General features: G+C 42.2%; 1 protein-coding gene across 3 annotated transcripts in view; it reads right to left on the bottom strand.

Annotated features, from left to right (window-relative positions):
- SETX (senataxin) overlaps positions 1–23,868 on the bottom strand; it is a 53,887-nt gene extending 30,019 nt beyond the window's left edge. For 2 of the 3 annotated variants that reach the window (XM_060270112.1, XM_060270114.1), the window contains exons 1-8: positions 23,714–23,868; positions 18,185–18,362; positions 10,188–10,383; positions 9,398–9,507; positions 7,031–7,250; positions 5,572–5,691; positions 2,144–2,315; positions 363–453 (exon numbers count right to left, since the gene is read on the bottom strand). In XM_060270112.1, coding sequence (XP_060126095.1) covers positions 363–453; positions 2,144–2,315; positions 5,572–5,691; positions 7,031–7,250; positions 9,398–9,507; positions 10,188–10,383; positions 18,185–18,362; positions 23,714–23,718 — 1,092 coding nt within the window. In that variant the 5' untranslated portion in view covers positions 23,719–23,868. The remainder of the gene's footprint in view (positions 1–362; positions 454–2,143; positions 2,316–5,571; positions 5,692–7,030; positions 7,251–9,397; positions 9,508–10,187; positions 10,384–18,184; positions 18,363–23,713) is intronic. The other variant, XM_060270113.1, reaches the window with a different exon arrangement.
- Positions 23,869–25,175: the final 1,307 nt, after the last annotated feature.

Raw genomic sequence — 25,175 nt, 5'->3', positions numbered from 1 at the left:
TCCAATGATTTTACTATGACATGAAAGGGGGTTTGTTGTGCTTCAGATGTTGGACTCAAAATCCCATCAGCCTCAGCCAGCATGGCCAATGATCAGAGACGATGGGAGTTGTAGCCCAGCATCATCCAGAGCGCAGCATTTTTTAAATGAAAAAACCAAAGTTTTCAGGAGGCTGAATTCTGTTGCCGGTAGGAAACCACCCTTCAAACAAACATCAGGATCCAGCCTTTGAAAATGAAAAGTGTTTGTTCTAGAGGACAGGTGTGGTTTGATTCTTCTCTCCAGATATACTCTGGAGCTGCCCATATAACCATATTTCAATCATGGAAGGAGACAAGAAATTAGATCAACATGCAAGTTACCTTCTGTGGCTTTTCTAGGTGGTAGCCATACACCAGTTGGCTGCAGGTGACCATTTCATCTTCAGTTTCTGATAGTGGCACAGATCTAGTCCTTCAAAAACATTAAGAAAGCAAAGCATTTAAACCAAAAGCTATTTATTGAAATGTGTAGTGTACATCATTCTTAAAGCTCAAGACCCTGAGTCCCAAAGACTATGCAAATAATTATGGTTTTACATTTGTCACAAAGAGTACTTAAATTGCTCTCAGACTTAAACTGCCTTAGTGAAAGCTAATTCGCTTAAGCCAGAGAGATCAGCGTTCCACTCAATTTTAACTCTAAACCACAGATGATTGCAAAGAAATCACCATTTTTCTTCATCTTGTTTGAATCCACTTTGACCCTTTAGGACTCATATTTAGGACTCATATTATGTATTAGTTTTAACATATGTGTATGAAGATTAACTAAGCTCGTCTAGTAAGGAAAAAACATTGTACAGTATTTAACTAAGAGGTTATGTGTACCTGGTACAATGAGGGAACAAACTCTGAAGGAAAGTAAGCAAATAATCAGTATGGCAATGGTGAAAGAACTGCTAGGCATAGCAGCACTTATATTTAACCTGATAAATGAATCACAGATAATGGAAAACAGATGTTGATAAACAACTAATAGAGAAATTAATCTAAAAGACCCTTTAAAAGGTTACCCTTAAAAATGTATATTAAGATGAGGTTGAGATGGACTAGACAGAAGAGCAAAAGGATCTCTGGTTGGTCTAGAATGGTGTCAGTGAGTTGTAACTGTGATGGGAAAGTTTGCTGTAATGTTATGACTGGTCAAGTAGAAATAATGTTTGAAAGCACTAAAATGCAGTCTCCTCCAGTATTTTTGAAGAGACTGACCCTATGTACATTTGTACTAATAAAGGCCTACTTTTCAACTGAAGCCTGTGTCTTTGGGGAGTTCAGTGGAGGGAGGACTTCTGGTCCAACTCCTTTACTAATTTCTTTCCAGAGCTGGAACATCTGAACCCAGCTCAGATGACTAACCACAGCTTGCTTTGGTTGATTCCAGTCTGGCACTACAATTTAAGTTTTGTAGAAAGAAACTGGTTTGTTTGCTCATCTGTGAGACAACCTAAGGCACGCTGGAACAAACCATAGTTCACATACACACCATGGATGCACAATGATTTGTAAATGCAGAAAAGACAACCTCACTAAGTCATAGGCTCCTTAGGTGGCTTTGGAAGAAATACCACAGTATCCACAAAATGGGCATGAGCAACATAGCTCACCCAATGATGTTAGATGGAAACTGTTCCACTGATATATTTTCTGCAGGAACCATGTTTCATAAAATTAGAAAGTGCCACAATGTATGAACACAACACAAATCCAATCAGGAAACTCATAATTAAAATCAATGTAGTGGTTAACTTTTTACAGATAACCATCCCTACAAAACATAATATACTTATAAAACTAGTATTAGAACTAAAACAAAAAAACAAAACAAATTACAATTGAAACAGTGAGTTTTATTGATAGGTATTTTAACTGGAACACTTGAAAACATTTTAAGCAAAGCCTTTATCTGATTTGCAGATAACATAGAAACTATATCAAATCTGTTTAATCTTAATCCAGGGGTAACTAATATAGTTACATGTTGATGGACAATTCCCATCAGCCTCAGCCAGAACGGCCAGTTGCTCAGCAAGAATAAAAGGACATCACACTGGCTTCCAAAATGCTGCATTATAAAAACAGTAATAAAAGGATAAAGGACTGACCTCTTGCACCTTTGGCGAATTCTCTCTATTTCTTTATTATAACTCACACTGTTGTTAATAGTTTGGAATGCCTCAGTTGGATCAATGTGCTGCCCCCACACTTTGGACCCAAGCTTATCCAGGATCACCATGAAGCAGTGGAGTGCAGGCCAGAAGGGACTGTTACTTTCATCTGAAAAAGACAAGCCAAAACACGCTGAGATGGGGAATAACAATTAGTCAATGAAAACACATAAATGAAAAAATGAAAATGTTGGGTACATGAGGAAAATAAAATAAAAACCCAGTATCAAGCAATACTGAAATTGCCATTAAATCAGTGAGCAAGTTTGTTTGTATTCAAATTATGTTTTACTCAGAGTAAACTTCAAATGAAATGAATGAACCTGGCTAAGTTAAAGAACTGAATTGATGCTGAATCCACGAGCAACCTTTGGTCCCTGCAAGTATTTCATGCTGCCTGCTGCAGCTGATCAGCTGTCCTCTGGCAGCAAAATTTTGCTGCCTTGGGAGGTGGAATGCCCACATGCTTGGAGCAGGAGAGTACTACTGTATTAAGCTGAACTGAGGAGAGAGTGTTTCAACACCAAACTAGAATGTATTCAATTAGAGAAAATACTAAAAATCAGCGTATGTGTTCAACCACACAGCCAATTACACAAACTGCCCCAGGGTGCGTAGGATCCCCTCCACCCCCTGCAGGAAATGGACCTTCATTGGTGCGCCAATGTCACATTTCCGTGCCGGGGGGGGGGGGGAAGGATCCTCGGATAGGATCTACCAAAGCTGCTCATATGAGCAGGACCAGCCACAGACCTATCAAGGAAGTGACTTGGAACACCCCACAGGTTCATTCCCTGGTAAGGAACTCAATCAATCAGTAAAATAAATAATAATAATAATAAAATAAATGACAAAGAGGAAGAGCAAGTAGAAATGGAAAATGATAGCAGTAGTTCAGAAAATGAGATAAAATAAAGTGTCTTCTGTTTTTGTTTTTTTTAAAAAAGCACTACTCAAAGGGTAAGGTAAAGGTAAAGGGACCCCTGACCATTAGGTCCAGTCGTGACCGACTCTGGGGTTGCGCGCTCATCTCGCATTATTGGCCGAGGGAGCCGGCGTATAGCTTCCAGGTCATGTGGCCAGCATGACAAAGCCGCTTCTGGCAAACCAGAGGAGCACATGGAAACGCCGTTTACCTTCCCGCTGTAGCGGTTCCTATTTATCTACTTGCATTTTGAGGTGCTTTCGAACTGCTAGGTTGGCAGGAGCTGGGACCAAGCAACGGGAGCTCACCCCGTCACAGGGATTCGAACCGCCGACCATCTGATCAGCAAGCCCTAGGCTCAGTGGTTTAACCACAGCGCCACCTGGGTCCCTTCAAAGGGTACTCAAAGGGTAGTGGAGCTTAAATATTGAAGTGGACCTTAACTTTATTTGCTGTTGGTGCTAAGGGGCAAATCTGATTATTTTTTATGTTGATGGTTTCTTGCTTTTTTGTTGCAAAACGGGTGGTTACACGTTTTATCACAAGCATAATACTTTAATCTACGCTGTGTTTCACGCAATTTGTAAAACTACTCCGCACTGAACTTGTTTTCAATTTCCCCCCAAATTCCCATTTCCCCCGGAAAAAAACAGGGGGGGGGGGTTTTCTCATGGCTTCAAAGTTCTTGGAATATTACATCTCTAGGCAGGACTAAGTTGACTTCTTTCCTCCCTGCCGATTCTGTCCAGTCTCTCTAGAACTAGGTGAGAACTGGTTCTGCTATTTGCCAGGGCTAGAATCTCTGCCCATCCCGCTGGTACTGCTAGCTTCCAGGGCTATAGGCACCACCGGAAGGTCAAATGAAGTCTTATCATCTGAGTTCCTAGGAAATTCACCTGTGTCCTTGGCTGTCATTGTACCCACTGTATCGAACACACAGAGGTACGGTGGGGAACTCAGCATTTAGCCATAGTCTCAGGTTGAAAGGTATAAAAAAACCTTCTAGGACCTGGGGCCTAAGGAGTGACTATCCCCAGATACTGAGAACAGATGGAAAAGGTGCCAAAAGGGTTGAAGGACTGGAACAATCTTTACTTTGGCACCGCCGCCGGCGCCACCAGCAGCTCCAGTGTTCTTGGGCACAGTTATTGCTAGGATCTTCAACAGGTGGGCAGAACTCTCAGCACAAAACAAGTGTGAGGCCCTGTTTCCCGCCAAAACCTTGGGCACTGGCTCAGAAAAGAGTAGGCCCAAGAAATGCCATCTGAGGGACTGGGACTAAACCAACTCCTGCACTCTGGGCCAATGCCTGCCGGATTCACTGACAGTACTCAGTGTGGGGTGTGGTGCTGTCAATCAGTAATTGAGGGGGTGGTGCAAGGCCCAGCTGCTGTGGGCCCTACAAAGCCTCAGTTCTCTCTGCTGGCTGTTCCTCTGCTGGCTCCTGGGATGCAGTTCTTGGCAAGCTTGAGGGTACACCAAGGGAGACCCGCCCACTGCTGTGGGTGGCCTCTGCTCCTCCGGCCTCCTCACCTGAGAAATTGGTCCAAAATGGAGGCTGCGACTTTTTGTCGTTGGATTCTCTAATTAAATGTGCCTCAAGGAAATGAAAGCTTCTCCCCATGAAGCAAACGGCCCAGCAGCGGGGCAGGAAGGAAACGAGGCAATTACCACTTAGGTACTGTACCTCTTCCTTACCACTGAGGTAAGATCTGTCTAATCTACATATTCCTGCCTGTGGAGCAAGTGTGGATGGGGGGGGAACAATCCATGTGAGGATTCCCTCTCTGCTGCAGGAAAATGCCAATTAACACAACAGCGCTCATTAGCAAACAAAAGTAAGAATAAAGGTCTGCAGAAACCTAAATGATTTTAATTATCAACTGTGCTGAAAGAAGATATTACATTGCAGGTAAATATGCATGAGCCAAAGCACATTGGGTAGGGTGGGGTGTAATGTTTTTAAACTGAATTTCTCATGTAGCAACCAAAACAGAAGCATTACGGATAAAGGAAGGCAAGTTACAGGTATCAATTTATGCAATTTCAATTAGAAATAAGGCACAGTCTAAAAACAGATTTCTATTCCTCCTCAGAAGAAATCACACCTGATTCTCCAAAAAGAAACTCCCTAAAACCTATTTGGTGATATCAAACTTCAGTTAATAATCTAGACTCCAATGAAATCAATGGACTTTCATTAACCAATGTGTCTAATCTATGACTTAGTTAGATCTCACCCAATAACTGCAAAACACATAAGAAAAACAAACTTTCAATGACATTTGAGGTCTGTTTCTTATAAGCATAGAAACTAGCAATCAGCCATCATGCACTATAGCATTTGAACATTAAATAATTTGACATGCAAGTTTTATGGCTATTCAGACTATTTTTAATTTACTTTTATCACCGCCCTCAAATATTATTAATTAATTACCATCCGTGTCTTTCTTAAGGGTACTTATTATGCATTGCATGAAGTCTGTCTGCTTTTCAGGGTTAAGCAACATCGAATCCATGGCTTGCTCATCCAGCACCATCAGCATCATACAGATACCTACAACAATGAAAATTACAAAGTTCAGAAACTGGGCATTGCCTTAACCCCCAATCTTAATCCATAACCAAACTAAAACCTACTTATTGTAATTGCACCTGCTTACAGTCCTCTCAAACTTTAGACTGTTTGTGTCCTCCAGAGTTTGGGAGCACACCATCCCTGGCAATAGGCCATATTGACTGGGGCTTAAGGAGGTGGAGTCCAGCAACATATGAGGAGAACCATGTTAGCTACCCCTGCTTTACATTACACATCCCTTGGGACAGGAACCGTTGTTTTAGAATTTAGCCAGGTTGTAGATACATGGATTGAATGGTTGAATTAAAACAGGGGTCCCCAAACTAAGGCCCCGGGGCCGGATGCGGCCCAATCGCCTTCTAAATCCGGCCCGCGGACAGTCTGGGAATCAGCATGTTTTTACATGAATAGAATGTGTCCTTTTATTTAAAATGCATCTCTGGGTTATTTGTGGGGCCTGCCTGCTGTTTTTACATGAGTAGAATGTGTCCTTTTATTTAAAATGCATCTCTGGGTTATTTGTGGGGCATAGGAATTTGTTCCATTCCCCCCCAAAAATATAGTCCGGCCCCCGCAAGGTCTGAGGGACAGTGGACCGGCCCCCTGCTGAAAAAGTTTGCTGACCCCTGAATTAAAGCATAATGATATATATAACTGTTAAGCGCCACAAAGTCAATGATAAGGAAGCAAAGTTTTAATTATAAATGGAACAGGAGGAAAAGGAGCCTGGCGATGCCTTAAAGGGGGTGGGGTGGGTGGACAAACCTGTGGCCCTTCACATGTTATTGGTCTACAACTCCCATCATCCCCAGCTGACATGTCCAAAAATAAGAAGAGGATAATAAATGTACTCCAGAAACATCTGAAAGGCCAGAGATGAGCTGGGTGTGGGGAGAGAAGCCTAATAGGTTTATTGTGGCACCTGATTTCATGGATGAGGGCTGGAATACAACCCCTGGGGAGAGATGCTGCCCCAGTCAATGTGAACTATTAGCTGGATAGACCAATGGTCAATCAACTTCCTATGTTGTTGTTGTTGTTGTTGTGTGTGTGTGTGTGTGTGTGTGTGTGTGTGTGTGTTAGGCAGAGGCAGAGGCTGTGCATATGGTCATTGCACCCACTTTCACCCCATACCCATTTTGGGAGCACTGCTGGCATGAGACCCTCAGAGCATTCGTTATGAGCCAATGTGGCTCTCACCAAAGGGAGAAAGAAAGTTTAGATATTTCTGCTGTACCACAATGTTACCACACCCAGTGGAATGGGGCATGCCTAAATCCCTTTACCCTTCAGACCATCTCAGCTTGCTTCTACTCACCTAGCCAGTAGTTTTTGTAACTGGTACTATCGTACAGGTGGTCAGGCAACAAGATGAGATTACCCTTCTCAATTGTTCTGGGGCTATAAACACAAGCATTTTCAAAGAGGTCCAGCTCTATAACTTTGAGCAAGCAAGTTAGCACTTCTTGGATGTCATAGTAATCGTCCCTGTCCACCTTTCCCAGACTCCTGGCTGTCAGAATGGCCCATCGACGGATCTGTGGATTTGAAGGGACATTATTAATTACTATGGGAAGGAATCAGAGCAGCTATTGTTATGGAAAGTGGGGCAGATGCCAAGTTGGTGTGAAAGACAACTGGTAACCAAGTCTAACCTAAAGGTTCACATTCCAAACCAGACAGTGTAGATATCTTTCGGGGGAAACTTACTTGAAAGCCGTGGACTTCTCCACAGCCTCCTCACTTACCAATCATCCCAGAAAATGAGGGACAGGGATATTTTAACAACAACTTATCAAAAACAAATAAAAAACCTGGGTGGAATCACTAAAAATAAAACTGTGTTAACAACAGTATAGAACAGCTGAGATGTTACTTTAGGTTGAATCCAGTGTCAGTCCTACTCAGAGTAGACCCATTGAAATTGATGGGCATTACTAACTTAGGACTGTTAACATCAATAGATCTCTTCTAAGTAGAAGTTAGATACAAGTTTTTTTTTATACCTCACCCTTTAGCCACCCTTTAGAGATACTTACAAAAGTTAGGGTTTTTTATTTCTTCTCACACAGGGTAGCCCCCCCCCCAAGGGTCTTAACCAGGCAGAGATTTCTGTTGCCAGGCCCTCAGCCTGATTAAAAGAACAAGCTTCCTATAAAGGTTTGGTGGCTTCAATATTGCATTAATGCAATGAGCTGTGTGGGGTTTTCCTTGTACTGCAGTTAGTGCAGAATGGTGCATCATGGCTGCTGAAAGGTGCGAGACCTTGTCAGCATATAACACACATGCTCACAGACCAACATGTTGGTTTGTTACCAGGCCAAGTTCAAGGTGTTTCTATTAATATATAGAACACAGAACAGCTTGTTTGTTATTTCCTAGAACTATTAAGGAAAGCATTGTTGGAACCATTGTTTTCTCAAACTTGTTAACGTAATGTGAAAAATACAGATTTGTGTCAGGCTTTTGGCAAAGTCTCCCATTATATACTTGTGAAGAAGCTGGTAAAATATGGGCTGGACGAGGTAACGGTTAGGTGGATTTGTAGCAGGCCGAATAACTGAACTCAAAGAGTGTTCAAGAATGGTTCCTCACCATCCTGGAAAGAAGTGACAAATAGGGTGTTGCAGGGTTCTGTCCTGGGCCTGTTGTTCAGTGTCTTTATAAATGAACCGGAGGAAAGAATTGAGAGGATGCTCATCCAATTTGCAGGTGACACCAAACTGGGAGGGGTAGCTAATGGCACTTAAGACAGAATCAGAATTCAAGAGGACCTTAACAGATTGGAGAACTGGGTCCAAACTTCCAGAATGAATTTCAATAGCTCCTGTACTTTAGGCAGGAAGAACCAGTTGCACAAATATATGATGGGAGGGCACCTGGCTTGCCAGTGGTACATATCTAGGGGTCTTAGTAGACCACAAGCTTAACATGAATCAGTACTGCGATTCAGCAGAACAAAGAGTGAATACTATTCTAGGCTACATCAACAGAAGTGTAGTGTCCAAATCAAGGGATGTATAGGTACAACTCTATTCTCCCTTAGTTAGACTACAACTGGAATATTGGGCACCACAATTTAAAAAGGATATTGACAAGCTACCACAATTCTGGGCGCCACAATTTAAAAAGGATATTGACAAGCTGAAATGTATACAGAGGGCAACCAAGATGATAAAGGGTCTGGAAACCAAGCCTTATAAGGAATGGTTGAAGGAGCTGGGTATGTTTAGCTTGGACAAGAGGAGACTCAGAGGAGAGATGATAGTCATCTTCAAATATCTTAAGGGCTGTCATGTGGAAAATGGAGCAAGCTTGTTTTCTCCTGCTTGGAGAACTTGAACCAATGACTTCAATTTACAAGAAATGAGATTCTGACTAAACATAAGGAAGAACTTTCTAGCAGTGACAGCTGTTTGACAGTGGAAGATACTCCCTTGGAAGTTGGTGGGCTCTCCTTCCTTGGAGGTTTTTAAACAGATTGGGTGTCCACCTGTCATGGATGTTTTAGCTGAGATTCCTGCATTGCAGAGGGTTGGACTAGGTGATGCTTGGGTCCCTTCCAACTCTACAATTCTGTGCATAAGGACTTTCTTTCATTTGGCCAATGGTTAAGGCAGCTTAATCCTACATTTAAGCCTGGGAAGCAAAACTGAAAATGAAGAAGGAAATTAAAGGAGCTCACCGATTCATTAGGGTGTACCATGAGCAAATAGATCCCTGGGTGTTTCCCAAACACCTGGCAGGGGTAGTTGATTACCTCCATTCTGCATAGGGTCCTCACAAACAGTATGCCTACAATTCAAAAAAAAGAGAACACTAATTGTTAGGGCTGCTGAAATAACCATAATTTGAAGGGAAATGATCCTTGCATAAGATGAAAGCCATTTTCAAAGATTCATAGAACAGGAATGGACTCTGTGGAACCCTCTGCATAGATCAACACTATGCAGAGGGTTTTATCCTATAAATTTTCTTAAGGGAGATACCTGTCTGGCATTTTAATGAAACACACCCCCCCACACACACACATATATACACAGGAGAGAGTTGGCAAACCTTCCCTAGGCACCTTACTATATGGCTGGACCAAAACAAATCCACAGCTTGTCTTTCCAGCACTGTTAATACACAGGTGCCTGCAACAAAAAGAATTCTACCCTCCTGCTTTTAGTAAACAGCAGGGATGCATGTCTTGGGGAAGTCAAGTGAGCAACACCACCCAGGCCACAATTTCTGATCACTTGTGATGGCAACATAATATAGTAGTACTGTAATAATAATTTTGTGTACAAGATTTTCTGAGGGAAAAAATAGTACAAAATAGCCCAGTCAACCTACCACCACCTGGTGTATCCTGAGAATGCAACCACTAAGTGATTTGTCACAACCTGTTTCAGTAGCTGTTTTCAAATACTGTAACTACCGTATGCAAGGGAGAACCAGATCAAGTTTAGGTGCCCCGAGATACTCACTGAGGTCTTTATGAACCAATAGGTAGGGGTATTTCAGTATTTCCAACAATGGCACTCTAACTTTTTTCTCGAAGTCGGAATCCCGGCATTGCACCTGTCTTTCCTCATCATTGTCCAGGATATAGATGACATCTTCCTTCGGCATTGATTTCTCAAAATGGGCAATAAGACGAGTGGTTTCAAGCTTCCAAAGGATCTGTAATTTGAAAATAAATTAACTACAGAATTATAGAACAGAGATTGCAGCAACTAACTCTGTGACCCTAAAAAGATGCTAGCTAGAAATAGAACCTACAGATTATTATTTATTTTAAAACATTCCCACTCTTCATCCCAAAAGGATCCCAGAGCACCAGACACGCAAGTAATAAAACACTTAAAAGATCTAAAAACAGTTCCAAAGGAGATACAGACTGGGAAAGATCTCTATTTAAAAGGCATAAGTGGGCAAGTAGTAGCAACCAGAAAGGATTTGTTTTGGTTTTTTTTTTAATGTATCATAAACAATGACTGCATTCCAGGAAGTATAACTCACAATGATATAGCATAAATGAAATCAAAACTACATTATGCAAAATTACTTATTCTTGAGACAATTCTGCCCCTTGTCTTTCTCTGCCACCCTAGTTGGTATGTTAGATTTCCAAGTATGTTAGATGGAGAAAAAGAAAAAAAATTACAGTTACCTATTCATAACAGGAGTTCAAGAAATAGATTTGTACAATCTCAGGTTGTAAATTAGCATAAATCTGTCTAGTGTAGGAAAGCCAGGAAAAATTAATCCGGTTGAAAAACAGTAACTAAAAGTTAAAATATTTTTGTTTGAGCTTCACCAGAGAACAAAGGAAATAAAATGGAGAAGATGGCAATGGGCAAAGCTACTTGTCCTTGAGCTCTGTAGTCTGTTTTAATTTGTTTTTATTTTGAGAAGTTTTGAAGCCGGTTAGCTCAGCTGTTAATGTTAATTGCAACATACAGGAAAGGAACGTATCTGTTTGATCTATTTTAATTTTACGTGAGCTTAAAAACCATATATTTTAATTGGGAGGACAGGTGCTGGGAAAACAGCTGTTTTTGACTCTGATTAGTTGATAAGGAATGTTTAGAATCTCATCTCAACTGAAGGAGATTCTATAATTTTAACAGTTTCAATACTGTATGGTTAGGTAAAGCTAAAAGACCCCTGAATAGTTAAGTCCAGTCGAATTCGACTATGGGGTGCGGTGCTCATCTCCGCTTTCAGGCTGAGGGAGCTGGCATTTGTCTGCAGACAGCTTACGTGGGTTGTGCCCATCATGACTAAACTGCCTCTTTTTTATTTTTACAACCTCTTTTTTATTCCCCAGCAACCCAAAACACATTCTTTTTCTAAAACCTCGAATTCCTGACTGTCTCAAGACTTCCTGTGTATTTTGAGGAGGACGACGACTGGTGATGCTTAATAGGAATAACCTCAGCCATGTATCTTCTTGACACTGGGCTATTATTCCATAGCTGGTTCCATAGCTGGGCCAAAAGCCTAGCCCACCTATCCTGTATTTTCTCACATCTATAAACTGAGGCTGAGAGAAATCAGGAGGGACAGCCCTGTATGTAAAGCAAGTTTCTAAACTTAGCTTTTGCACACTCCTATGTGCCTCCATGATTCCTTATAAACCTTTGCTTCCCTCACCCCCAAATACATGTGGATTCTACCCCATAGAGGTCCAGACTGAGGCCCTGCAAGTTGAAGGGCTGCAGCTCAGGTCCAGAGCAGCTTCTTTGCATGCAGAAGGTTCCAGGTTCAGTCCCCAGTGACATCTCCAGGCAGGGCTGGGAGAGACTCCCTGTCTAAAACCCTGGAGAGCAGCCTGGAGAGCAGCTGCCGGTTGGTGTACGCAGTACTGAGCTACAGAGACTAGTGATCCAACTGGTAGCTGCAGGGGAGAGATTTTTAAATTAAGAAATAGATTTAAAAGTTATGCAAACACAGAAATGTTGCAAATGGAGGGTCAAAGCAGGATGGAGCTCAGGACTGGCAAATGGTGTTGTACATTGATTGTATTCAGGAGCCAGACAAAACATATCCTTGGCCATTTTGTAATCTGATGAGTTTTCAACCATACTCGAATTCTCACTGTTTACATTTTTCCACTGTGCTGTGCCAGTTTTCAGAAAAGATTATATGGCCCTGTTTCTGAAAGGTCAGGGCAAAGGATAACAAGCCATTTTATAAGTCAGGGGCCACCGACAAGGTTAAGTAATGCTGAAAGGATGTGTAAGTATTAAGTCAAGCAGAAAAGGAAGCAATACAATAGAAATGCTAAATGCTGGCAGACGCAAGAAATACAAAAACTGCAGCAATAACCCTCATATTGTGGCACCTAAAGATCAATAAATTTGTTGTTTAGGCTGCAGTAAACTAACATGACAATCACTCTGGAAATCGCCCATTACATGAGAAAGAAAAATCCAAGCACATCAAAACAAATCTGCAGTGCAACTCCCTCCTCTTATTCTAAATTATATAACCCACAATCCCCCCTCAAAAGATATCCACAATTATTAGAAAACTTACCTATACCCTCATAACTCATGAAAAAACCTTTTTTTAGATACCCCTATCTCCCTATAAGAAATTGACAATATTCTTAAAAAAACCGAAACCACATAAAGCCCCAGGACCTGGTGGCTTCACTTCTGAGCTTTATAAACAATTCAAAGAAACATTATTATCATATATGATGCTCTTATTTAATGGCCCAATGAGAGGAACATATATCACCAAAACATGGTACCACACCAAGGTTATAGCTATCCCAAAACCATTTAAAGACCACCAAAAAGTAGAATCTTTTTAGCCAGTCTCTCCGATTATGAAATTTCTACATGAGTGCTAGTCAACAGGATTAAGACATTGTTATACAAACAAATAGCCCCAGACTAAGCCCAAGACCAAGCTGGTCTTGTCCTCCATTGAAACATCACCTGACCTATCAAAAAGCTTTTAAACATAAACATTGTAGACAGACAACCTCCCCACTGGTAGTCATCACCTTAGACATCAAGGCCTTTGAACGTCTGAAATGTGACTACTTGCAGGCAGTCCTTTTTAAAATGCAATTTGGCCCCAAATTAAGACAAATTTTGAAAAAGGGTCTTTTAAAACCTCTGGGTCAGCTAATTGCTTTCTGACTCCTCAAGCAGGAGAGATGCTTATCTGATTTATAATACAAAAATGTGAACCCGATGCAGCTGTGATTTAAGGGGCTGCTCACGAGGTTATCAAGGGCATTATGATTTAAGATACGTGCCATAGTTCAGCATGAGAATTTGGGGAATATCTTGCTTGAGTATAAACAGAGTTTCAGCTGTGTCAGTTTTGACAATCATACAATATATGCTTGCCTGGAAAGAGAAGGCAGGACTAACTCCAGCACTGTCCCCTCTGGTAGCCCTCACCTTCCACCCACAATTTCACAACACTTCTTGACAATTTGATGTGGCCAGATGGAGAACAGAAGGTTTATATCAGTTGTGTGACTTTTATAACAGAAATACACCACTATCAGATCAAAAAATATGGACTAAATAAGGACACTTACAAACCCTTGGCTGCTACTTCTCCAAATCTGCACTTTATTTGCTAACCCAGTAAGCAAACTGTCACCACTAAGGCAGCCACAAGGCCAATGGCCCCATTTGAAAGACTTGCAATTGCCAAAGAAGGACATGGCCCATATATAACACCCATAATCTATAGCATTCTACTCAGTGGATTCACTTGACCCTAATAAACATCAAAGGGAATGTGATTTTGGCTATGAATTTGATCCAGTTCAATGGAATAGACATTGGACAGAAAAACCCCATTTAAGTCTATTTTGGCAAACAATAGAGAATGGCTTAGTTGGTAGAGCATGATAATCTCATGGTCATTGGTCCAAGCCCCACATTGGGCAAAAAGATTATTGCATTACAGGGGATTGGACTAGATTACCCTTGTGGTCCCTTCCAGCTCTATGATTCTGTGAATCTGTAAATCCTAAAACTCATATGGGTGGTACCTAACCCCCAGGAAGATGGAAATGATCCACCCTGGCACCTCACCACTTTGCTGGAGGGGCTGCTCCACACCTGGTACATATCCCACATGTGGTGGAAATCCAAAAATCCAGAATACTCCCCCCCCCCAAAAAAATATTGAAGTCTGGTTAAAGCTAGAATTACGGTAGCTTTAATGAATTTATTTAATAAATGTATTTCAAAACAGCCATCTATTGCAAGTGGCGAGATGCAACATAACCAGACACTGGAAAGACCTTTCTGGCAGAATGATAGACAATTGGTACAAAACAGTTTGGAAACAGTCCTCCTTGAGAGATTAACAAAATATTTATGGTTCACACATAGCATTTCCCTCATCAGCATTTGGCTCAATTTGGTTAATCCAAATTTAAATTTAAATGTAATTATCTTCACTTTGAACTCCCCCTCCCAAATTCGTCAATACACCAAAACTATTTATTGTTTCATCGATAATTTAAAAGGAGCATGATTATTACTCATACAGTGGTACCTCAGGTTAAGAACTGGAGGTCTGTTCTTAACCTGAAACTGTTCTTAACTTGAGGTACCACATTAGCTAATGGGGCCTCCTGCTGCCGCTGTAGCACGATTTCTGTTCTCATCCTGAAGCAAAGTTCTTAACCTGAGGTACTATTTCTGGGTTAGTGGAGTCTGTAACCTAAAGCGTCTGTAACCCGAGGTACCACTGTACAGTACTTAATTTAATTTAATTTAAGTACTGTATTGGATGTTTGGCAATACAACGTTAAATGCTATTTTTTAACTCTACTCTGTACTATTTCCCCTTTGCTTTTGTTTTAACCAATTCACGAACCAAGAAACTATACATTGATCACTAATGATGAATCATATGTTGTAGGTATTACTGCACATTTATTATGCTATTTTTGTGATAAACAAATGACATGTGACGACTGTCTATTTATATGCATCATTTATTATGCCAAACCTAGATAAAAGTTACTGGTATTCAAAAATGAAGAGCAAAAAAAAAGTGTGTCATGTCAGAATGTAATCCTATATAATAATGTCCATGTTGTCCCTGCGTCCAGATGTCCCGTGTGTCCCTGGGGTACTGCGCATGTACCCCAGAGACACAGGGATTGGACGGAGGGACAACGGCCAACCGCCGCTCCGCCAACCGCCGTTCCGAAGCCCAGTCTCATGCTGGAGGTGCGCGGCGAGGCGGCGGGGGAAAGAAGCGCTCCCCCCGGCAGCCTTGCCGCGCACCTCCGGCATGGGACGGCGCTTCCTCGGCCGAAGCGGCAGCAGGCGCCGAGGGAAGCCGGCTTTGGCTTGGCGGCGGCGGGAAGAAGAGGAGGAATTCCTCCTATTTTTCCCACCGCCGCCAAGCCAGTCCCCAAGCCGAAGTGCGGCGCGGTGGGGGCTTTTCGCTGTTTGACTTCCCGGAGTGAAGGGGGAGGCAAACGGCGAAAAGCCCCCCCCCCGCGCCGCAATTCGGCTCTGTCCCCCGCACGCTTTAGTTTGGGGAAGCAGGCAGGGAGACGCAACAGCCCGGGAAGCTGCGGGCTGTTGCGTCTCCCTGCCTGCTTCCCCGAGCCGAAGATCGGCGGGCGATGTTTGCCGGGGTTGACAAACCCCGGCAAGCGGCGCCCGCCGATCTTCGTGTGACAGGCAGTGGGGAATGCAGGCAGGCAATAGAGCAAGCGCCTGCCTGCCTTCCCCGCCGCCAGTCCCCCGGTGCTTCGTGCAGCGCTGCTGGGTGCCGACCCGGCAGGCCGCTTCCTTGATCTGGCGGCCTGCCGGGTCGGCGCTGATCAGCGCTGCGCGGAGCACCGGATCGAGGAGCCAGCATGCATTCTAGCGCCCGTTTATTTAACGGGCTGAAGACACTAGTGAGCAATAACTCCTTAAGGCTTCAATATGTATGTGGAATGTTAGCATCCAAAATGCATATGTGAAGGGTTAATTGCAAAAGCTGTAGAACTCTATGACAGTTAGTAGAACAGTCTTAACTGTTACAGCATCAGGTATGTTATGTTGCACTACTGTCTGCCCTGGTTAGTTAGTCTGTAACAGTGTAACCCAGGGGTCAGCAAACTTTATCAGCAGGGGGCCAGTCTACTGTCCCTCAGACCTTGTGGGGGGCTGGACTATATTTTGAAAAAAAATATGAACCAATTCCTATGCCCCACAAATAACCCAGAGATGCATTTTAAATAAAAACACACATCTACTCATGTAAAAACATGCTGATTCCCGGACCGTCCGTGGCCCGGATTTAGAAGGTGATTGGTCCGCATCCGGCCCCTGGGCCTTAGTTTGGGAACCCCTAGTGTAGCCTATGTAATACGTATTAGCAATTTAAGAAACATCCACCTTCATTGTATCTTTTAATCTGCAACTGCGAATACACTAAAGGAAAAGCTACAGTGGTACCTCTACTTACGAATGACTTGACTTACGAATGTTTCTACTTACGAATGGAGGTCCGTCCGCCATCTTGGATGCGGTTTAGATAGAATTTTTTCTACTTACGAATTTTTAGATAGGCTTGCTTCGACTTACAAATTTTTTCTCCCAATGCATTCCTATGGGATTCGACTTACAATTTTTTTCGATTTACGAATGTGCGTTCAGAATGCATTAAATTTGTATGTAGAGGTACCACTGTATTTGTTATTTAAACTTTAAAAGAAAGTGTCTTGCATAGTTTTTATAGGAGGGAAAAGAGAACTAATTAAAGGGGCAAAAGACCCAGGGCTGTCTTCCATATACTGTACAGTGGTACCTTGGGTTACAGATGTTTCAGGTTACAGACGCTTCAGGTTACAGATTCCGCTAACCCAGAAATAGTACCTTGGGTTAAGAACTTTGCTTCAGGATGAGAACAGAAATCACACAGTGGCGGAAGGCCCCATTAGCTAAAGTGGTACCTCAAGTTAAAAACACTTTCAGGTTAAGGACCTCCAGAACGAATTAAGTTCTTAAAAAGAGGTACCACTGTATACTGCAAATAGGAACTAGAGTTTAATTACAACAGGATAGGCATTCAAAAGTATAAAACAGAAGGACACGGCAGAGGAAAGAAAAAATCTGGGCATGGGGAGGGGGGAACCCTCCAAAGTCTGCAGCTTTTAAAAACACTTGTGTAGACTTCGTTAGATCATTCTCTGTGCAATTCAGATTTTGAGTTACAGTACACCAAAGGACAGAGACAAAACTAAACAAAACATCAAACACCACTTGAAAGCCTAAACAGAAACAGTTAATCTGAAATTTGTTTTCAGAACTAGAGGAACAAGGACTTTATTTTTAAGGAGATAGAGAAAAAGTAACAAGGCAAAGAAAAGGATTTGCAGACCACTTTTTTATTTTACACTAAGAAAGACTCATTTCCAAAGTGAATCAACTGCACATAATTTACTTTCATAGTTGCTGCAGCCACCTTGTGAATTCAACTTCAAAACCCCTACAGTGGATTGTATTCAATCTGAGCTGGTTCCTGTTTAATTAATGGGCATGACCGACTAACTTAGAGCTGAAAGCAGCATTCAGCATTTGGAAGATAGGTAGAGATTTGTTTGGCAGCCCCAACATTTTGTTGTTGGGGCTTTAAAGTGCTGCATATCACATAGGGTAGGGGGGAATGAGTCACCTGACAACATAACTTGTCAGGTGACCGCCCATCTCTCCCACCAGGTGAATAGTGGTACCTCTACTTACGAATTTAATGTGTTCCGAACACACATTTGTAAGTCGAAAAAAATTGTAAGTCGAATCCCATAGGAATGCATTGGGAGAAAAAATTTGTAAGTCGAAGCAACCCTATCTAAAAATTCGTAAGTAGAAAAAATCCTATCTAAACCGCATCCAAGATGGCGGACGGAGCTCCATTTGTAAGTAGAAAAATTTGTAAGTAGAGTTATTTGTAAGTAGAGGTACCACTGTAAATGAAAGCAAATTACCTCATGTAAGGATGGCATCTCATCCTTCGCTTTATGATACTCATCCACACACTCCAAACAGTAACAAAGGTCTTCGTTGGCTGCAGCAAATTTATCTGGGGGCAATGAAGAGGAGGCATAGCGCTTTAAGGTGGTGGCAACTGAATTAATAGGGGTGCACCAACAGCACGTCTCCATTCTGTAGATAAACACAAAAATAAGGAAAAGGTTAGATAAATTATTGTTTTAATTATATGAAAACATGAGCACAGAAATGACCTGAGCCAAGTTCAGTAACACACAAAGCTACCTTATACCAAGCCTGGCATAAGAACATAAATGAGTTTGCCAAATCAACCCAAAGGGTTTCCAACAGGGGCAATTCAAAGCCCTAATTGGAGATGCTGGGGACTGAACCTTGTACTGTCTGCATGCAAAGTGAGTGCAGCTCCATCACTGAGCTACAGCCCCTCCCAAATTACCTCAGGGGGAAGCTCCCCTACACAGGTTCACATCTGTACATACAAGAACTATCAATATTATTTTGTGACTGAATGACTTAATGTGCCAATGTAACTTTTACCAACACACACTCCCCACATACTGGTACATCTATCTCCCAGCTTCCTGCTGACAAGGCAGCACAACATAGGTTGTGTTAAAGCAGGCACCCCCAAACTTCGGCCCTCCAGATGTTTTGGACTACAATTCCCATCTTCCCCGACCACTGGTCCTGTTAGCTAGGGATCATGGGAGTTGTAGGCCAAAACATCTGGAGGGCCGCAGTTTGGGGGTGCCTGTGTTAAAGCATAAATATTTGTCAAAAAGAATGGCTCCCTGCATCAGAGTTGTGGCTGGTTTTCAGAGACAAGGGAAGAGATTAGCACTCTGGTGGCTATCACTGTGGCCCTGAACTAAGTATGCTTAAGACTGGTACATCAGCCGTCTATTCTGCCGAACATTAAAATGTAAATTGATTTGATGATATTTATTCAGTCATGACCATTATGCACCCCCACCCCCACAAAAAAACCATCCAGGGTCAAAATGAGCAAGGAATCTGCCAACCCTTGAAGAAATGCACAACTCTGTTGGCAACCTATTGTGCTCCCAGGACAAACCAGGCAGTCTCACACCCTAGTTTGCAAGGAGGAATATTAACACTTTGAAATGTAATTTAAGGAATTACATTGAAATGTAAATGTAATTTAAGGAATTCAAAGGCCAAGGCCTTTGAAATATAATTTAAGGAAGTTTTACAATGAATATTAACTATTATGTCCAGTAGTTTGGTTAATGTTTTAGCTCCAAAGCTCCCTTTTGGGAGGAAAAGCAGCTTATGAATTTGGAGTGATAAATCAACTGCACAAGATCACAAGGGAAGGGGTGCCCAAACTTCAGCTTTAGTTATGGAACCTTAATACACAAACTGTTCACTGCTTCTTGGATAAGCTTGCTTTAAGGCAATAAAATATAAATGTCTACCCCAAATACACATTAAAGCAGATAAAGACTAGCCAAATTTGTTACTTTGGTTTCTTCCCATTTACTTTCACTCTGCCAAATTCATTTTTTTCTTGGCTTACCCACAGATTACTTCCTAATACCACTGTCCCTGACTCACTTCTTTCCTGTTCTTTGTAACCTGCTACCTCCCAATACATTTATTTTACAGGCATACTGCACAAATCAATAAGGCGGCAGTCACATCTGTAAAACAGCATAAAAGCAAGCACCTGTACAATGATATGCAGTAACAAATTAACTGAGTGATAAAATTATGAATTTGGCTATATTATCCCACACCATATCTCTATCTCCATCTCCTTTTGACTGCCTTACTCTTCCTTATGGGTAGGTATTTAAGACTAAGTGTATGGGCATGGTTCGTTCTTTTTTTTTTTAATCAAACTTTATTATGTATTTCAGTCATTACAATTAAAAAAGAACTATACAGTTATAACTTTGTACAGTTGTCTTATTCAATTCCCTCACATCTCGTCCCTACCCCTTCCCCCTGACTTCACAGCCGTTTCTAAACTTATCCCGTTTCTCCCAAATGGCAAATTCTGCACACCATTACCCTATTCTCAGTGATTTCTTACGTTACTTAACATTTCTCGACTTCCATGTTTTGTTTATTTCATTACATAGCTCCCAGTTACTATTTTTCGAAAAATAAAGCCTTTTAGTTATCGGAGATAAGACTTGGTTTCTCTAATTTACTTTGTAAGTAATTTGAAAATAGCTTCCAATTATTTTTCGAATCTTCATTTTTTATACTATTAATTTCATCATATTTTTTGCCAAATTATAGTAATTAAATAATTTTTCTTGCCACTCTTCTTTACTCGGGGTATTTGTGGCCTTCCAGTTTTTTGTGATTAAAATTCTCGCGGCGGCTACTGCATAACTGATACAACATCTATCCCTGGGTTTGATGTCATCCGGTAGCATTCCTAAAAGAAACAATTTCGGGCATTTCTTAAATGAATACTTCAGTATTTTTTTTAGTTCTTTGTAAATTGTTTCCCAGTACGCCCTGATTGGTTTACAATTCCACCATATGTGTATATTAGTTCCCACTTCCTGGTTGCACCTCCAACATATGTTACTCATTTCTGGATACATTCTGGCCAACTTGACTGGTGTTAAATACCATCTATTTTGCATTTTCATTAGGTTCTCTTTCAAATCATAATTCGGTGTAAAATTTTGGTATCTCTTCCATAAGTTTTCCCAGTCTTTCATAGGTTCGTTCTTTTTAATCATCATCCAATGTTTAGATTTTAAGCACTTTATAAATCATTATGAAGTTATAATTGATAGATAAACTCAACTTTTGCAGAACACATCAGCATAGGAGCACAGAAAGCTGCCACATACCATGACAAGACCATTGATTCATCTTGGTCAATGTTGACTATAATAATAATTTTTTATTTATACCCCGCCCATCTGGCTGGGTTTCCCCAGCCACTCTGGGCGGCTTCCAACAGAAAAATAAAACTCAGTAATCTATTAAACATTAAAAGCCTCCCTGAACAGGGCTGCCTTCAGATGTCTTCTAAAAGTTTGGTAGTTGTTTTCCTCTTTGACATCTGTTGGGAGGGCGTTCCACAGGGCAGGCGCCACCACCGAGAAGGCCCTCTGCCTAGTTCCCTGCAACTTGGCTTCTCGCAACGAGGGAACCGCCAGAAGGCCCTCGGTGCTGGACCTCAGTGTCTGGGCAGAATGATGGAGGTGGAGACGCTCCTTCAGGTATACTGGACCGAGGCCATGCTATGCAGTGATGGGCAACCTTTTGAGCTTGGTGTGTCAAAATTCACCAAAAAACTGAGCATAACTCGGCTGGTGTGTCACTTTAAGAAAAAAACCCATAATTTTGCGATATTTATAGTTTAAATAACAAAAATGTATAATTGTAATATATAACTGTATTTAATAAACCAAAAATTAATTATTTAACCAACCAAACCAAAAAACCCTTATTTATCACAAAGTGCCCAGAGTTGTTGAGCTTTTTTGGGGGGAGCTGCTAACTAAAGTTTTGGAGGTTTTTTGGGGGGTTGCAAAAGTTGCTTTGCTTTTAGGGGGGTATGCCCCAAAGCTGCTGCGCTTTTTTGGGGGGGAAAGAGAACAGAAATAAATGATGAATAATACCTTCGCTGGAACTAACATGCAGCACCGACATAGTCTGCCAAAGTGCCAGAAAAAACAGCACAGAAAGGGTTAAAAATACCAATCTCTGGCTACCAGCTGAGACAAGCTCTAGCAAAGAAGAACAAATGGGGGGGAACCAACAACAACAGCACGAATGGGCCAATGTGCCAGCAGTGGGGGCTCTGCGTGTCACATCTGACAGGCGTGTCATAGGTTCGCCATCACTGGTATACTGTCTGCAGTGACTGGCAGCAATTCTCCAGGGTTTCAGACAGGGGACTTCCCCAGCTTTACCTGGGGATGCTGAGGATTGAACCTGGGACCTTCTGAATGCAAAGCAGTTGCTCTGCCACAGTGCTAGTATACTGGCAAACAGGCCAAGGTTTTCTTGATTCAAGTAGGCAATAAAGGATTTTATTCAGAGAATGAGGAAGGTAAAGAGCAAAGAAAAGCAGATAAACTCTTTCAATAGCCTGAGAATCCCCTCTGGATGGCAAAATGGTCAGATTCTGACAGCAGAGGTGCAGCACTTCCAACACAATACAGCTGCATTTTTCTGTGGATTTTCTGAAAGGACAGAACTCTTGTCTCACCCCATCTCCACTCTTGGAACGCATTAATTGCCTGTTCCTTGGGTTAATCCTCCTGTGGCCTTGACAATATTTATGCTGTCTTACAAAGCAGGCAATGAAGATATCTACAGTATGTGACTAGATACCCCACTACCCATATATATGGGGAGGCACCCACTGCCAGATGGTTCTGTTGAGAGATTCAACATAGGCTTACCTAAGAAGACAACAGCTCAACATTCTCAGGCTGTACCCAACAAGACAACAAGAAGAACCCACCAACAGCATATGAATCAATATGGCTAACAACCCAACAATTCCCCTCCCCATGCCCGCAGGCAAACAAATCTCACTGCAACCAGCTAAAGACAACCAGCCATGCCCACCCTCCTCCACCTCTCTCAGTACCAAGGAAATATAATAAATGGCTAGAAAGGGAAAGCCCCAAGTGACGCTGACATAAAAACCACACACTTACACCAAGTATTACCACCCCAACCCACCCCCTCTCCCCCTTCTTCCCCAACTTTATTCTGCATACAACATTAATGTCTCACTTCAAATGTAAAAAAGTCTACAACCTCAAAAAGAGACAACCCATGTACTTTTGCAAACCAAGACAATATTTAATTTAAAAATGTTATTTAAAAAGCATTAGACTGTACTAAACTGTACCGTTGGCATAGAATTGCTAGAAAGAACAATGCTACAAATGTGGATAAAATTTCTTCACATACAGTATAAGGAAAGGGGCTACATATCTATGCAAGTAACTCCGGGAACCCCCCCGTGTCTTCTTCCAAAGCCCGGTAATTAGCCCTCCACCTTGCCGGCCGCGCAGCGGCAGCGACCCCAAGGATTTCCGTCTTTTAGAGACAGGTAGGTAGCCGTGTAGCACCTTAGAGACCAACTAAGTTTGTCATTGGTATGAGCTTTCAGATACTGTACATGGTGTATCTGAAGAAGTGTGCATGCACACGAAAGCGCATACCAATGACAAACTTAATTGGTCTTTTAAAAACTTCGCGAAAACGCGAGGAACCCCCGGAACCGCCCTCTAAGTGTAACATGCGAATTACACGCACACGCGCACATTTCACGGGGACTCTCCCATGACAGTGGGAAGAAAGGGATGCAGCAAAGGCATTTTCTAACATGCAGAACTGGAGGGACACAGAGATGCTGCGGGGAGTACAGTACCTGAAGCAGGGAATAGCAGTGCCAGCCCCCGAACCATAAGCAACTGTTGAGTATTACTCCTTGCCCTCCTCCCCACACCTTCGCCAAAGCCTCCCACACACACCCAGCCCCTCACCTCATTCACCTCCTGTTCCGGACAGGAGCCCGAGGCAAGGTAGCTCACAGCCGGCCCGCAGGCGCGGGCAACCTTGCTGCCTTCGTCTCTCGTTCTCTCCGCTCGCTCAAGCTGTTCCGCCGGGCACTGACCCCGCCCACCTCGCGACGGAAGCTTCTCACTCCAGCGAAAAGGCCGATCCTCCCTCCGATCCTCCCTTTTCTAGTGTCTTAGAGTCATCTCCATGGCTCCGCCCACAGAGGTAGATAAGTAAATGAGAGGCAAGTGCACAAACGCGCGTGCTCAAAACACGTTCTCCACCCTCTCCCGCCACCCTAGAGTTAGGAAAAACTGTAGAGTCGCCTCAGGCTCCGCTTGCCGCTCTTCTGCCTCATTACTCATTTTGCATAGACTTATAAAACATGCTACTGAGGAAGAGCGGAGGAGAAGTACAAGTAGATTCAGAGCTGATGAAGCGGCTGGGCCAAAGCCAAAGGTCGCTCAGTTGCGGATATGCCTGGAAGCGAAGGGGAAGTCCGATGCTGTAAAGAAAAATATTGCATAGGAACCTGGAATGTAAGAACCATGGATGGAGGTAAGCTGGATGTGGTCAAAAATGAAATGACAAGAATAAATATTGACATCCTGGGCATCAGTGAACTAAAATGGATGGGATTGGGAGAATTCCGTTCGGATGGCTATCATATCTACTACTGAGGGCAAGAATCCTGTAGAAGAAATGGAGTGGCTCTCATAGTCAACAGAAGAGTGGCAAAAGCTGTAATGGGATGCAATCTCAAAAATGACAGAATGATCTCGATATGAATCCAAGGCAGATGTTTTAACATCACAGTAATCCAAGTTTATGCACCAACTACCGGTGCTGAAGAAACTGAAATTGACCAACATCTGAAGAAGTGTGCATGCACACGAAAGCTTATACCAAAATAAAAACTTAGTTGGTCTTTAAGGTGCTACTGAAGGAATTTTTGAAATTGACCAATTCTATGAAGACTTACAACACCACCTAGAAATGACACCAAAGAAGGATGTTCTTCTCATTACAGGGGATTGGAATGCTAAAGTAGGGAATCAAGAGATAAAAGGAACAACTGGCAAGTTGGGACAACTGGGAGTTCAAAATGAAGCAGGGCAAAGGCTCATAGAGTTCTGTCAAGAGAACAAGCTGGTCATCACAAACTACAGTTAGAACTGGATATGGAACAACTGATTGGTTCAAAATTGGGAAAGGAGTATGACAAGGTTGTATATTGTCTCCCTGCTTATTTAACTTATATGCAGAATTCATCATGCGAAAGGCTGGACTAGATTAATCCCAAACCGGAATTAAGATTGCCGGAAGAAATATCAACAACCTCAGATATGCAGATGACACAACCTTGATGGCAGAAAGTGAGGAGGAATTAAAGAACCTTTTAATGAGGGTGAAAGAGGTGAGCGCAAAATATGGCCTGAAGCTCAA

This window comes from Zootoca vivipara, chromosome Z (genome assembly GCF_963506605.1).
Source record: "Zootoca vivipara chromosome Z, rZooViv1.1, whole genome shotgun sequence".
NCBI lineage: Eukaryota > Metazoa > Chordata > Lepidosauria > Squamata > Lacertidae > Zootoca > Zootoca vivipara.
This window is presented reverse-complemented; position numbering and strand designations above follow the sequence as displayed.